This window comes from Mus pahari, chromosome 12 (assembly GCF_900095145.1).
Source record: "Mus pahari chromosome 12, PAHARI_EIJ_v1.1, whole genome shotgun sequence".
Classification (NCBI taxonomy): domain Eukaryota; kingdom Metazoa; phylum Chordata; class Mammalia; order Rodentia; family Muridae; genus Mus; species Mus pahari.
In genome coordinates, this window is record NC_034601.1 from 88,481,010 (window position 1) to 88,495,122 (window position 14,113).

Here is a 14,113-nt window from a genome sequence, read left to right on the forward strand (position 1 = left end):
ACATTTACACAATGGAGTACTACTCAGCTATTTAAAACAATGAATTTATGAAATTCATCCTGAGTGAGGTAACCCAATCACAAAAGAACTCACTTGATATGCACTCACTGATAAGTGGATATTAGCCCAGAAACCTAGAATACAATCTCCAAAACACAAGAAAATCAAGAAGAAGGAAAACCAACATGTGGAAACTTCATTCCTCCCCAAAATAGGGAATAAAATACCCATGGAAGAAGTTGTAGAGACAAAGTTTGGAGCTAAGACGAAAGGATGGACTATCCAGAGACTGCCCCACCCGGGGGTCCATCCCATAATCAGCCACCAAACACAGACACTATTGCATATGCCAGCAAGATTTTGCTGAAAGGACCCTGATATAGCTATCTCTTGTGAGGCTACTCCAGTGCCTGGCAAATACAGAAATGGATGCCCACAGTCATTTATGGGTTAGAACACAGGGCCCCCAATGGAGGAGCTAGAGAAAGTACCCAAGGAGCTGAAGGGGTCTTCAACCCTACAGGTAGAACAACAATATAAACTAAACAGTACCCCCAGAGCTTGTGTCTCTAGCTGCATATATAGCAGAAGATGGCCTAGTCGGCCATCATTAGGAAGAGAGGCTCCTTGGTCTTGCAAACTTTATATGCCCCATACAGGGGAATGCCAGGGCCAAGAAGTGGGAGTGAGTGGGTAAGGGAGCAGGGCAGGGGAGGGTATAGGGGACATTTAGGATAACATTTGAAATGTAAATGAAGAAAAAATCTAATAAAATAATTTTTTAAAAAAAAGGAAGTCTCAAAATGCCAAAATAAGATAAAACAGGGCCCACGAGGGTACAAATTCTGAGATAAGAGATAAGTATGAATGCCATAAAGGTAATCTGAAAGGTACTGAGCTCATCAAGACCTAAATCTGAGTTTCCATCTTGTACCCGACTAAATGCACTCTCTCTCTAGAGATGCACAGGCTTAAAGTAGAGCATCACCGGAAACTGAGCAGAGCTGTGCTCAAATCCGGTAGGGGGCAACTTGGAGGATCCTGTGCTTCTTCTACTAAGTAACTGCATTTGTAGTTAAAATCTTCTCAAAAAGAAAAGGCAAAGCCTGGGTGGCTTCACTGATGAATTACATGGAACAACTGTCAAAAGAGACTAGGAAAATCCAACCAAGGACACATAAAACCCTCAGAGACACCCATCACCCTTCCCCAGGGACCCCATCTGAGTCTTAGCCTTGCCAGAGGTTAGGAACATACAACTACAGCCTAAGAGGGAGGAGAAGGGACACAGCCCAGCAGACACCCATCCTCTTATACACAGTACTTACACTTCATCCTCAAAGCAGATCTTGGCATACTTGTCACGGCCACCACCACTGAGCAGTCGGTAGGCATAGGTGTCAGGAGGACATGGAGACCAATGGTCACATTTTTGTCTTCTGGGGGCTGGGGCTGTAAAGACAAAAACAGGACAATCACAGTCCCTTCACACAGGTGACTTCTGTGTGGCCACTGGTAGTAACATCTCTGTTCCAGGACTAATTCCTAGTATGGTGGAGAAACCCTTAAAGCAAAGTTGGCAGCTGCTTTTGTATCCTGGGAATACTTCTCAAGACACACGCCTGATGTAACCTGATTTTGTCCTCTGGTAACAGCCTGGGATACTGAGCATGGGCAGCAATTCCAGAGGTGTTCATATAGCAGCCCACAGCTGCTCACTCACAACATACTGAACACCGGTGGACTCAAGCCCACAGCTGCTCACTTACAACATACTGAACACCGATGGACTCAAGCTTTCAGGTCACAGCAAACGTGAACTCTACTTCACGTGTGACCCTAGAAGATATACATTGTATGTCTGCCCCACAGATGAAGACTGCATGCTTCTCTCAAGCACACAGAGAACATCTGCCATACTTGACCTTTGCTAAAATACTGAGAGCAACTAGAACATTCTCCAATGAACATCTCGTGTAAGGGAATAAAATAAAATATAACAAACCTAAGATTGAAAGAATATAGAAATGATTACTTGGGCTTTAAAACTGACACAGCAGTTAAGGACACTGGCTGCTCTTGCACAGAGACAGGGTTCAATTTCCAGCACTCACATGGTGGCTCACAACCATCTGTAACTCCAGTTCCAGGGGATCCAGTGCCCTCTTCTGGCTCCACAGGTACTGTGCCCATAAGGTGCACAGACATTTATACTTGCAAAATAGCCACATACATAAAATTTGATTTCATTTATTTATTAGTATTATTTTGTTTTATTTTTGGTTGTTTTGTTTTGTTTCTCTGAGTGGCCCTGGCTGTTCTGGAATTCACTCTGTACATCAGGCTGGTCTTAAACTCAGAGATCAGCCTGCTTCTGCCTCCCAAGTGCTGGGATTAAAGTCATGAGTCAACAGTGCCTGGCTTGTTCTGTCTGTCTGTCTGTCTGTCTGTCTCACTATACAGTTCTGACTGTCCTGGAACTCACTACGTAGACCCAGCTGGCTTCAAACTCATAGAGATCCACCTGCCTCTGCCTCCTGGATTAAAGGCATTTGCCACCACACTGGCTAACAAATATTTTTTTAATCTTTTAAAATGTTTTAAATGCTTTCTGACAGCATAATGGTGAAATGAGACATAAGGAAATCCAGAAGCTAAACAACAGGGTCCTGAGCAGTCAGTGTATAAAAGGAGAAAATCTAAACTATCTTAATAGGACATTGTGCACCCTGTAGCTCAGTACTTGGGAGGCTGGGGCAAGAGAATTGTTGTGAGTTCAAAGCCAGCCTGTGCTATTTGCCACAATCCATCAATCACTATCCTGAAACAATTAAAACAAAACACAACAAAAAGATACTAAAATGTATGCAATTCAGCAAAAATAACTATAAAAGATATGTTTAAGCAATAAACACCCACATCAAGGAAAAAGCAGGCTCTCAGGTAGACACCCTGATATTCTTCTCAAAGAACCATAACAAAGAGGAAAAACTAAGCCTGTGAAAGGAGAGGGACAGAAATAAGGTGGATATGAGCAGAAATGGGTAAAATAGAGAAGACAGAAAACAGAAAAGATCAATGGAGCAAAGACTTGTTTTATGAAAAAAATCAGCAAAATTAGCATACTAGATTTTAAAAAGAGAGTGAGCGAGAAGATTCAAATAGAATCATATATGGAAGAAGAGAAATTTTGATGCCACAGGAGAGAGGCTGCTACTCAGATGAGCAAGCCTCACGCCACAACAGGGTGACCCTAGAAGAACTCTGTATATTCTTCCAACCTACCAAGACCAAATCATGAAGAAATAGAAAACCAAGCAGACCAATTACAAACAGAGACTGAATAAGTGGACCAGATGACTGCACTGCTGACTTCTACCAGACATTTAAAGTTCCTTCTCAAACGCCTCAAAAAACTTTAAGGGGAGGGGGAGGCTTCCAAACCATTACAGGAGGCCACCATTACCCTGATACTGACACCAGAAATGGACACTGCCAGGAAATAAAATTACAAGCCAAATTCTGATGACCATAGACATAAACATCCTCCACCAAATACCAATAGACCAAATTCAGGACTATACTGAAGGGTCACTCATCACCACAAAGTGGGATCTTTCCCAGTTTGCAAGGATGGTTCAGCACATAAAGATCAATAAATATGAGACCATGCAGAAAGAATGAAAGGAAAAGGTCTCACTGGGGTATCAATAGATAAGGAGGAGAAAACATGATAAAAATTAACATCTTTATGATAGAACTCTCCATAGATTAAATATAGAAGGACTCAACACAGTGAGCCCACAGGTTTGGTTCCCCCCTCCCCCCCACCCAAAACTAGGAACAAGTTAAAGGCACTCCATCTCACCACATCTATTAAATGTACTGCTAGAAGCCTCTGCCACAGCAGTTATGCAAGAAAGAAAAGTGAAACAACCCTGAGATTCCACCTCACATGAGTCAGAACGACTAAGATCAAAAACTCAGGTGACAGCAGATGCTGATGAGGATGTGGAGAAAGAGGAACACTCCTCCATTGCTGATGGGATTGCAAGCTGGTACAACCACTCTGGAAATCAGTTTGGCGATTCCTCAGAAAATTGGACATAGTTCTACTGGAAGATCCAGAAATACCACTCCTGGGCATATACCCAACATGTAATAAGGATGAACATGTTCCACTATGTTCATAGCAGCCTTATTTATAATAGCCAGAAGCTGGAAAGAACCCAGATGTCCCTCAATAGAGGAATGGATACAGAAAATGTGGTACATCTGCTTGTGGACGTTGTACATCGTGGTGCGGAGCCTAGTGCGCACCACGATGTACAACGTCCACAAGNANCGACCATCCAGAGACTGCCCCATTTGGGGATCCATCCCATAAACAACCACCAAACCCAGACACTATGGCTGATGCCAACAAGAGCCTGCTGACAGGAGCCTGATATAGCTGTCTCCTGAGGGGCTCTGCCAATGCCTGGAAAATACAGAAGTGGATGCTCAGAATCATCCACTTGACAGAGCACAAGGTCCCCAATGAAGGAGCTAGAGACAGTACCTAAGAAGCTGAAGGGGTTTGAAGCCCCATAGGAGGAACATCAATATGAACTAACCAGTACCCCCAGGGCTCCTTGGAACTAAACCACCAATCAAAGAAAATACATGGTGGAACTTGTGGCTCTAGCTGCATATGTAACAGAGGATGGTCTAGTTGGCCATCAATGGGAGGAGAGACCCTAGGTCCTGTGAAGGTTCTATGCCCCAGCATAGGGGAATGCCAGGACTGGGAATGGGAGTGGGTGGGTTGGGGAACAGGGGGAGGGAGAAGGGGTAGGGGATTTTTGGAGGGGAAACTAGGAAAGGGGATAACATTTGAAATGTAAATAAAGAAAATATATGGAGAGAGAGAGAGAGAGAGAGAGAGAGAGAGAGAAGTAAAACATCAAAATAAGTCAAAAACTTATGTAGTCTGTTTGTTATGGGCATGATCCAATAGAGAGCACCGACTCCGCAAAAAAACTGTTAAAACTGACAAATTCAGTAAAGCTTCAGGACACAAAATGCACACACGCACACACACACACACACACACACACACACAAATACACACACACCATTATAAATATTTCTGTACTCTAACAATCCAAAAGGAACTGAGGTAAGTGTCTAATTTATAATTTCTATAAAACAGTAAAATACTTGAGAATAAATTCGACTAAGAAAGTAGATGTACTGTATGTTCTAAACTACACAACAGAAAGAGAAGACAATTGTAAGTAGCATGGCCTGTTTGTGAACTAGAATAATTAGTATTCTGAAAATATTCATACTTCCAAAGATATCCACAGATTCAAAATTTCAATGTCGTTCCTCACTGAGATAGAAAGTTTGCATGGCTGGCAAGATGGCTCAGTGGGCATGGTTCAAACACACTGACCTGGGTTTAGTTCCTGAACCACATGGTAGAAGGTGAGAACTCACACTGCCTTAAATTTTTCCCTGACCTTCACACACATGCTCCACATTCATGCACACACGCGCGCGCGCGTGCACACACACACATACACACACACACACACACACACACACACACACAGAGAGAGAGAGAGAGAGAGAGAGAGAGAGAGAGAGAGAGAGAGAGAGAGAGTTAGTAAAATGAAAGAAAAACAAAAATTGCATGTGGGACCACAAAAAATCTTTAAGAGCCAAAGAAATCTAGAAGTGGTATGTAAATGTATTACAAAGCTTTAGCAATCAAAACAACAAGTTGTTGTCATTAAAACAAACATATCAACCAACAGAACAGGAGAGAGAGCCCAGAAAAAAACCCTCATATTCAGTCTTTCAAATTTTGGAAGAGATGCATTGACACAAATAGGAGAAAGAGACTGTTTAGTAAACGGTGTTACAAACTAGAGATTCTTGTACAGATGGATAAAGCCAGGTTATCTCACATCTTACATGACAGCAGGAATTCAAAACGGATCAAAGACTTGAGTGTAAAAGCAGAAATTGTAAAACATGGGGAAACCCACAGTGCTGTTGGCCAGGCAATGGCTTTTCTGAAATGACCTCAAAGGCACAGAAGCACAGGCAACAAAGGAGAACATAGTGTAAAGAAAGAGATGACCAAAAAACAGGAAATAGTTCTGGGCCAGTTATCAGATACAGGACTAAGGTCCAAAGTACATAAGGAACCCCAGAAGTTAAATGACAAGTGACATTTTAAACCTGATTTTAAAACAGGCAAAGTGGTGGCCTGGATGGCGTCCAGATCCCATTCCTGCATTTTCCCTGCATCTTCCTGGGTATTTCTGAAGGTGACGAAGTCAGTGTGCTAATGAGAAACTGCATTCCTGTGCTCATACGCGTACACAATAGAATACTACTCAGCCTTAAAAATGAAGACACATCCTGTCACTTTGGGGAAACTGGAGGACATCCTGCTAAATGAAATAAGGCAAGAATAGAAAGGCAAATATCACAAAACCTCCCTCACAAGTGTAGTCTAAAGGAGTGAAGAAACACAACAGAAATTTGTCACCAGAGCCTGGGAAAGTTAAAGCATGCAGGAGTGAGATGGGAACAGCTTTGTCAGAGAATATGTGTGTCAAATCTGAGCCTGTTAGATCAAGAGATTTGCCATGAGAAGTAGTTAATTTAATGTGTTGTGTTATAGACTTGAAAATTGCTACAGGGGCCGCCTGCATGTATCTTTAACATGTAACACAACTTCCAGCCAAAAGATTTGCTGTTGAGCTCCATTTAGCCATCCCATAGTATTTGCACAGATCAAAATGTCACGCTGTATCCACATGTGCATACAGATTTTACGCTTGAATTTTAAAATTAATGAGTCTATTGAAAAGAGCCATTCAGGCCAGTGAGAGAGATCCACAGAGGAAAACTTGATGCCACGCTTGAGGACTTGATCTTGACTTCTACATACATCAACTCTCAAAAGTTGTCCTATGACCACAGTACCTCTGCCACAGCAAATGCACATGTGTTCATGAGGGTAATGCTTCCTTTTTAAAGATAGGAACTGTGATGGGGTGAACCTTTTGGAACAAGTCAAGGTTCAGAGTGCTGTCATGATGCTGGGTATGCTACTGTGTCCCTGATGGACATGGCCCTAGACATGGCTTCTTGGTGACCACTGTCCTTTGTACCTAAAAGGAGAAAAATGGCAAAGATGGTTTCCTCTTCTTCAGGCTGGTCTAGGCTCCTCTTGGCCTGTACTCTGTCTCTTCAGCCCGGTCCCCCAGATCAGCATCCCCCACAATATCTTTTTAACTGTATTTTGTTGACTCTAACCTACAGTTTCCTTCACTTTTTAAAATTTCTTCAGGAAATCAGAGATTTAATGTTAATATCCAATCATATTACAGCACCTTCACAGTCCTGGGCAACACCAGGGTAGAGCTGGGGTGTGGGTCAGCAGCAAAGCACACAGAGAACAAGCTGAGGTGCACACAGGGTGCACACAGGGTGCACACCGAGAACAAGCTGAGGTGCACATCTACTGTAAAGAGAGAGAGGAGGACCACAGGAGACCCTAAGACCAAGGACAGGGCTCTGATCAGCTTCTACTAATTCTCTTTCTACAGATTCTGATTTTTTTAGACAAAAAAAATCCTATAAAGCTTTACTCTTGAGAAGGAATCTTTACTATTCTATCTTTACAACCATGTCCTTCTGTATCGTTGGCCTTTCTTGGGATCCTGTTTGAGGTTTACTTAAGACACGGAGACATCTATAAAGTTTAATAAGGCTGTTGACCTTTTGCTGGGGCAGTCTTTCCACTGGCCTTTAACTTAACCCTACGTCTCCACTGCATCTCTCCACACAGTTCTCACTGCCTGCTTTCCAGCTCCAACCTGCCTCCCCCTCCTGCCTTCATCTACGCCTATGCATCTGTCTACAGTTGCCTGCACCTCTGCATCTGCCTGCATCTCTGCTGATACTTCTTGCCCCAGGACCAGCTGCCAGCTCTTTAATTCCTTACTCAAGCAGCTGGCTTTGGGGGCTGCCTGGGAAATGTTGCCTTCCCCTATAGCCGCTCATCTTTCTTTCAAGGACAGGTGAGAAAGTGCCCTTTACATATCTTGCTAGCCTGGTACTGCCAGCTCCAAATAACAATTGAAAACAGAAGCACAAGATTTTTTATAGCCAGAAAATATTTGTGGATCATCGCAACACTTCTGGACTTTTCCATACACACAAAGGCATCTGCAGTGTCAGAATATGGATTGAACACATTTAAACAGCATAGTGTGTTAATTTTAAATTTCAAGTACTTAATGTGGTTCTCTTGTCAAGCTCCAGACAACAAGCTTTTAAACCAACTATTCAACTCTTAACATGAAAAAGTGTTGTATATGCATCATCTTTCCAGTATTTAGACATTTTAACACTCTAGTGTATTTAACAGTTTAAAAAGATTGTGTGTGTGTGTGTGTGTGTGTGTGTGTGTGTGTGTGTGTGTATTGAATACCTGTGGGCATTCTGGTTAACACACCCACAGGTGCACACACAGATGACAGAGGATGCTACCAGGTGTCCACTATTCTCTGCCTTATTCCTTTAGGACAGAGTCTCATACAGGATCAGAAGTTTGATGCTTTGGCACAACTAGGTGGCCAATGAACTTCCAGGATCCACCTGTCTCTACAATTCTGGGGCTACAGACAAGCCCAGCTGTGCTCAGCTTTTTATGTGGGTACTGGAGATTTGAACTCAGGTCCTCATGCTTGCATAGCAAGCACTCTTACCACTTAGTCATGTTCCCAGCCCCTAGTAACAATCTTCAAGGTTTAATAATGATTTCCCTTGGGTATTCACCTGGAAATGAGTGGAGCAGAATATCTTTAAATGCAATAAACACAGTTTAAAAGTGAGTGCTTTCTGGTTTCCAACTTTGTCAACATTTACATCTATAAATTCAGTTTAGAGCGATGGGTCCTCAGATGGGAACACGTTTTCCCTTTAGTACAGTAATGGTTCTCAGAAGGTGTGGCAACTTCCCTGTGGGCAGTGATATGCCTCACACACCTGGCCTGTGGATCACTTTTGGAGACAAACACCTCCCCATTCCTGACAGCCTTGTAGCCAGAATGCTGGATACAAAACCTCTTCAGCTGGCTGTGAAGTGGGTGTATGCTGTGGTTATAGGGGTAAGGGATCCTTGGCCCTAATGGTTGTTTAAAGAGAAGCCCTAGGGACATCATACACTTGTTAGGTCCCAGAGGACAGACACCACTAGAGGACAGGACAGGACCACAACCGTGTGGCTAATTGATATAAGAAGCAGGGAAAGAAACCACAAAAGGTAGTTTAAGTTGGTTATAAATCCAGCTGCAAAATAAAAGCAAGAAAGTTGAATCTGATGGCTGTGCCAAGATCTCCCAGAAGTGAGAAGGGCAGTAGCAGACTGATTGTTCCCAGAGCTTGGCTCTGTAAACCCCATAACACTCAGAAAGCAGTGAGACGTTAAATTAGTCATTAGATCTCAGAATAACAGGGGAAGAACAAGGAAGCAAAAGAACATTTCTTTCCCCAAACACAGAAAAAGTTTATAACATAATTGGTGTGTATTATAATTTATACCTGCAGGGTATCATTACAGCTGCAGGACTGAGTCAACAAACACATTAAATAACAGTTTTAACATATGTAGATACATAAGAGTTAAGGTTTCTCTGTGTAGCCTTGGTTGGCCTGGAACTTGCTATGTAGACCAGGCTGATCTTGAATTCAGGGAGATCTACCTGCCTTTGTTTTTGCCACTGCTGGGATTAAAGGTGTGAGTCACCACACCAGCTCTTTAAAATATATTTTGCAATGTAAACATAACAGCAAACCATTTCCAAGTCCATTTCCTTCAAATTTATCAAAATTTTAAACACACTTTGTAAGGCTTCAAGGCCAGTGGGGTGAGTTTTCCTCCCTGCTGCTATTTCATAAGCCCACCTCCCTTAGTCCTCTGGGGGCTCTGGTTCCACAGCACCTAGCACCAAGAGTGCAAGTGACAGTCCCAAAAACCATGCGGGCTCTATCTTGATCATGTGACAGTTTTCCAGGCAGGGGTGACAAGTTCTGAGCTGGTAGGAGACAGCTCCTTTTCCTCTGGGATGGGAAGATCCTCACTGCCAAAGCCACACATACCTTCAGAGCAGCCATGGACTGGGCTCTGGCTAGGCTATTCCTTGTTCCTTGTTCTTCATCTACCTGTCAAAGTGGTTGGGGCTCTGGGACCAGGTGGGTTGACCAGTCTAACAAGCAAACAGGAGCCTGCCTGTTCTATTGGCATTTGTCTAGGCTCTGCCCCACAGTTACCTGGCAATAGCCAAGTGTGCCTGACTCACTAAAGAAGGGGCAGCTTGCCCCTCCTCTCTCTCTTACTCTATTGCTCCTGCTCTGTCCCCTTGCTCTTGCTCCCCCTCTATCCCCACTCCCTCCCCCCTCTCTCTCCACCCTGTCTCTCTCCTCTCTCTCTCTCTCTCTCTCTCTCTCTCTCTCTCTCTCTCTCTCCCTTTCTCCCTTTCTCCCTTTCTCCCCTTCCCCCTCTCCCCTCTCTCTCCAGATGTTCCTGGCTGGTACCTCAGGGAGAAGGGATTGCCTCAGCATGGGCCCATAGAGGCATCACTCCCACCTCACCATACCTGGCTCTACTTAACATACCCTGGCTCTTCTTTCATATAAAACACACAAAAAGTACCTTTTTAATAATCTATTTCAAAATGAAATGTTTTCACAAGAGTTTCTTAGCATTAAAACCTCCGATCTTAGTCACTCTTCTCCTGCGAAGAGATACCTTGAGTAAGGCAGCTCTTATAAAAGAAAGCATTTAGTTGGGGGTGTGCGTACAGTGGCAAGAGTTTAGTACCAGTATAATCACGGCAGGGTGCTGGAGCAGCAGTTGAGAGCTATACCTTGATTCAGAGAGTGGGGAAAGAGGAGAAGAGAGGGGAGAAGAGGGGAGAGGAGAGGGGAAGGGAAGGGAGGGGAAGAGAGGAGAGACATGGACTTTTGAAACCTCAAAGCCCACTCACCCCTAGTGGCACACCGCCTTCAACAAGGCCATGCCTCCTGATCCCACTCCCTGGTGAGTAAGCATTCAAAGATAGGAGTCTATCAGGCCATTCTTATTCAAACCACCACACCTCAAAGGACTCAGAGTTTACAGGTTTGATTTGATACGGTTTTTACAGCTGCTCAGCCTGCATGGTTAGGGGCTCCTATGAAGCAGTGTAGCTGTCTCCTTGCAGGCAGACACCTGCTGCCCTACTATCACATACATGGCAACTCTCACAAAAAAAAAATCACAATCCATTATAGGAGAAAAAAGAATGGAATTAGGACTTCCTTGGGCTCACAAGATATGGAAACAAACACCCCATAAGACCATCTCCCCCCCCCCAAAAGAATAAGAGCTTAGCAACTCTGCCGTTTGTGTCAAACTCCTTCACTTTGGGTCACCTGTTCACCTGTGCATATGGTCCCTCGAGGAGTGCTTAGTCTTTACATTAGTCCCTTAAGAAGTGTTCCCCATCCCAGGCTAAAGGCACAGAGAATAGCCACTGTCACTAAAGAAAGAAACTGAAGAAAATATTAAAAGATTGAAAAAAACCCCATGCTCCTGGGCTAGAATAATTAATTGGGTGGAAATGGCTATTTTGCCAAAATCAATCTACAGATTCAGGGTACTCTCATTCCATAGCTACTCTGCCTCTTCATGCAAATAGAAAAAAATTGAAAATTTAAATGGTAACATATACAATACACACACATACCACGTGTACACATATATAGACCACAAACTCATACACACACCACACACTACACACACCATACACACTCACACACATATACTACATACTCACATACATACCATACTACACATACTTATATACCACACACATATACGTTCACATACACCACACACTCCTACACATGCCACACACTACACACACTCATATACCACATACACTCACATATAAAACACACATATACCACACACACACTCACACATACCACACATACACCAAACAGACTCACACACCACATATACTCATACCAAACACACCCACATACCACATACACATTCACACACCACACACACTCATAGATCACATACCACACATACTCACTCAGATAACACACTTACACACCACACATATATAAACACATACACCACACTCATACATACACTATACATACCACACTTAAACATCACTTATATAGATTATATAAAATCTATATTACCTCACATACACACATAAAATAGGATATCGAAAGCAATGTAAACAAAAAGAATATGGCAGGAGGTATCACCACACCCGATTTCAAGTTATACCACAGAACCATGGTCTTAAAACAGCATGGTACCAGCACAGGTCAACAGAATAGAACTGAAGACCCAGGTAGTAATCCATACTTATGCAGCCACCTGATTTTTTACAAACATATCAAAAAAAAATACACATTAGAGAAAAGACAGCATCTTCAACAAATGGAGTTCTGGGAAACTTGTATTTAACATGAAAAATGAAACTGGACCTACACCTTTCACCCTGAACAAAACTCCAAATAATCAAGGACCTCAACATAAGACCTGATGTCGTGAAACTGTCATGCTGAATAAACCATCTTGTGTCTCATATTGTGTCCTGGGGTGTGCAAGAGCTCAGCTTGACTTCTAGTTAAAATAGCTTCCAGTCAGAAGAACGCTCTACACAATTCACTCTCAGGCCTCCAGCCTGCCAAAGTCCTGCAACCATCTGTCTGTCATCATCCAGGCAAAGCCCATTTACTTTCCCACTTCTGCCCTGCAGCAATCTCATCCGCCCTCACAGTGACCTTTGTATTATAACTAGCCGCCCCCTTCCCCTCCCCAGTGCAAACTACAGCGTGCTTACTGCTTCTCAGTGCCAAATTATCAACTATGAGCACCCTCTGTATCTAAGGTAAGTGTGTGGAGAAATGCTCCTGGTCAACCTTTTACGGTACAAGTAATTGCATGGTATCTCACAGAGGTCTGGTGAGATACCCTACAGACAGTGGGATGCTAGCCTCACGTGCAAAAGTTTAAAGGGTAACTCAAAGTCTCAGTGATCATATTAGTAACCATTTAAAACAACTCTTTCAACGTAGATTAAATGCAAAACAAATTGTAGGGAATAAATATTTTTAAATTTTGAAAAAATAACTAATGGCTACAGGCAGAGTTCCTAGAATGAGCAGGAGCCCCACTCTGTCCCCAGTTTCCAGACTACTTCCTGATGGTAACTGCAAGCTAAGGCTGGGTGGGGCTCAAGTCTCAGCAAGGCAGGCCCCACCAGGCATGTTGGGAACACTGGCGCTGAACACCTAGCTGCGAGGTCTGGCAGCACAGGTCTTGCTTTCCTCTTCACCCAGCTTTGTCTATGCTAACACCAGAATGAATTATCCCCCATGTGGTCAGTTCTCTCTTCCTAGGGGAGGCTCCACACTAGGAACAAGCCAACACACAGCCAGTACACCCTACAGGGTGGCAGAAGCTGAAACCACTCTGCTAAGGAGCCCTTGCTCTAAGCTGGCTTACCAGGCCACATCTGCAGGATGGACTTGAAAGCACATGTAAAAGCAGAGGGGAATAAAGGCAGCAACAAGCTTCTCATGTTCCTCCGTGGCCTCTGCTGACAGGTAATACCAGTCTCCTCCACACCATGTGCATGGTAGGTGAGTGAGACACAGGCAAAGGCCATACACAACCTATACTGAAAACCCCATCAGAGTCAAGTCCAACGAAGTTCCTTTCACTTTTTATTATTAAAATAAATGTAATTAATCTTCCCTCCACGTTCTAACCAAGGCCTGACTCTACTTAGCTTCTGTGATCAGACAAGACCAGGTATACTCAGAGTGGTGCAGCCCTAGATAAAAATGAATTAATCAAAAAGAAAAGGTACCTACAATTATTTTTAATCATTACTTAGTTTTGTGCAAATTAATCTTTAGACTTTTTCTACGTTAAAAATACACTGGCTTGCCAGGCGTGGTGGCGCACGCCTTTAATCCCAGCACTCGGGAGGCAGAGGCAGGCAGATTTCTGAGTTCGAGGCCAGCC

General features: G+C 43.4%; 1 protein-coding gene across 1 annotated transcript in view; it reads right to left on the bottom strand.

Annotated features, from left to right (window-relative positions):
* The window catches only part of Fam3b (family with sequence similarity 3 member B), a 30,374-nt gene that overhangs the window by 10,946 nt on the left and 5,315 nt on the right, over positions 1–14,113 (bottom strand). The window contains exon 3 of the mRNA XM_021210017.1: positions 1,329–1,452. Coding sequence (XP_021065676.1) covers positions 1,329–1,452 — 124 coding nt within the window. The remainder of the gene's footprint in view (positions 1–1,328; positions 1,453–14,113) is intronic.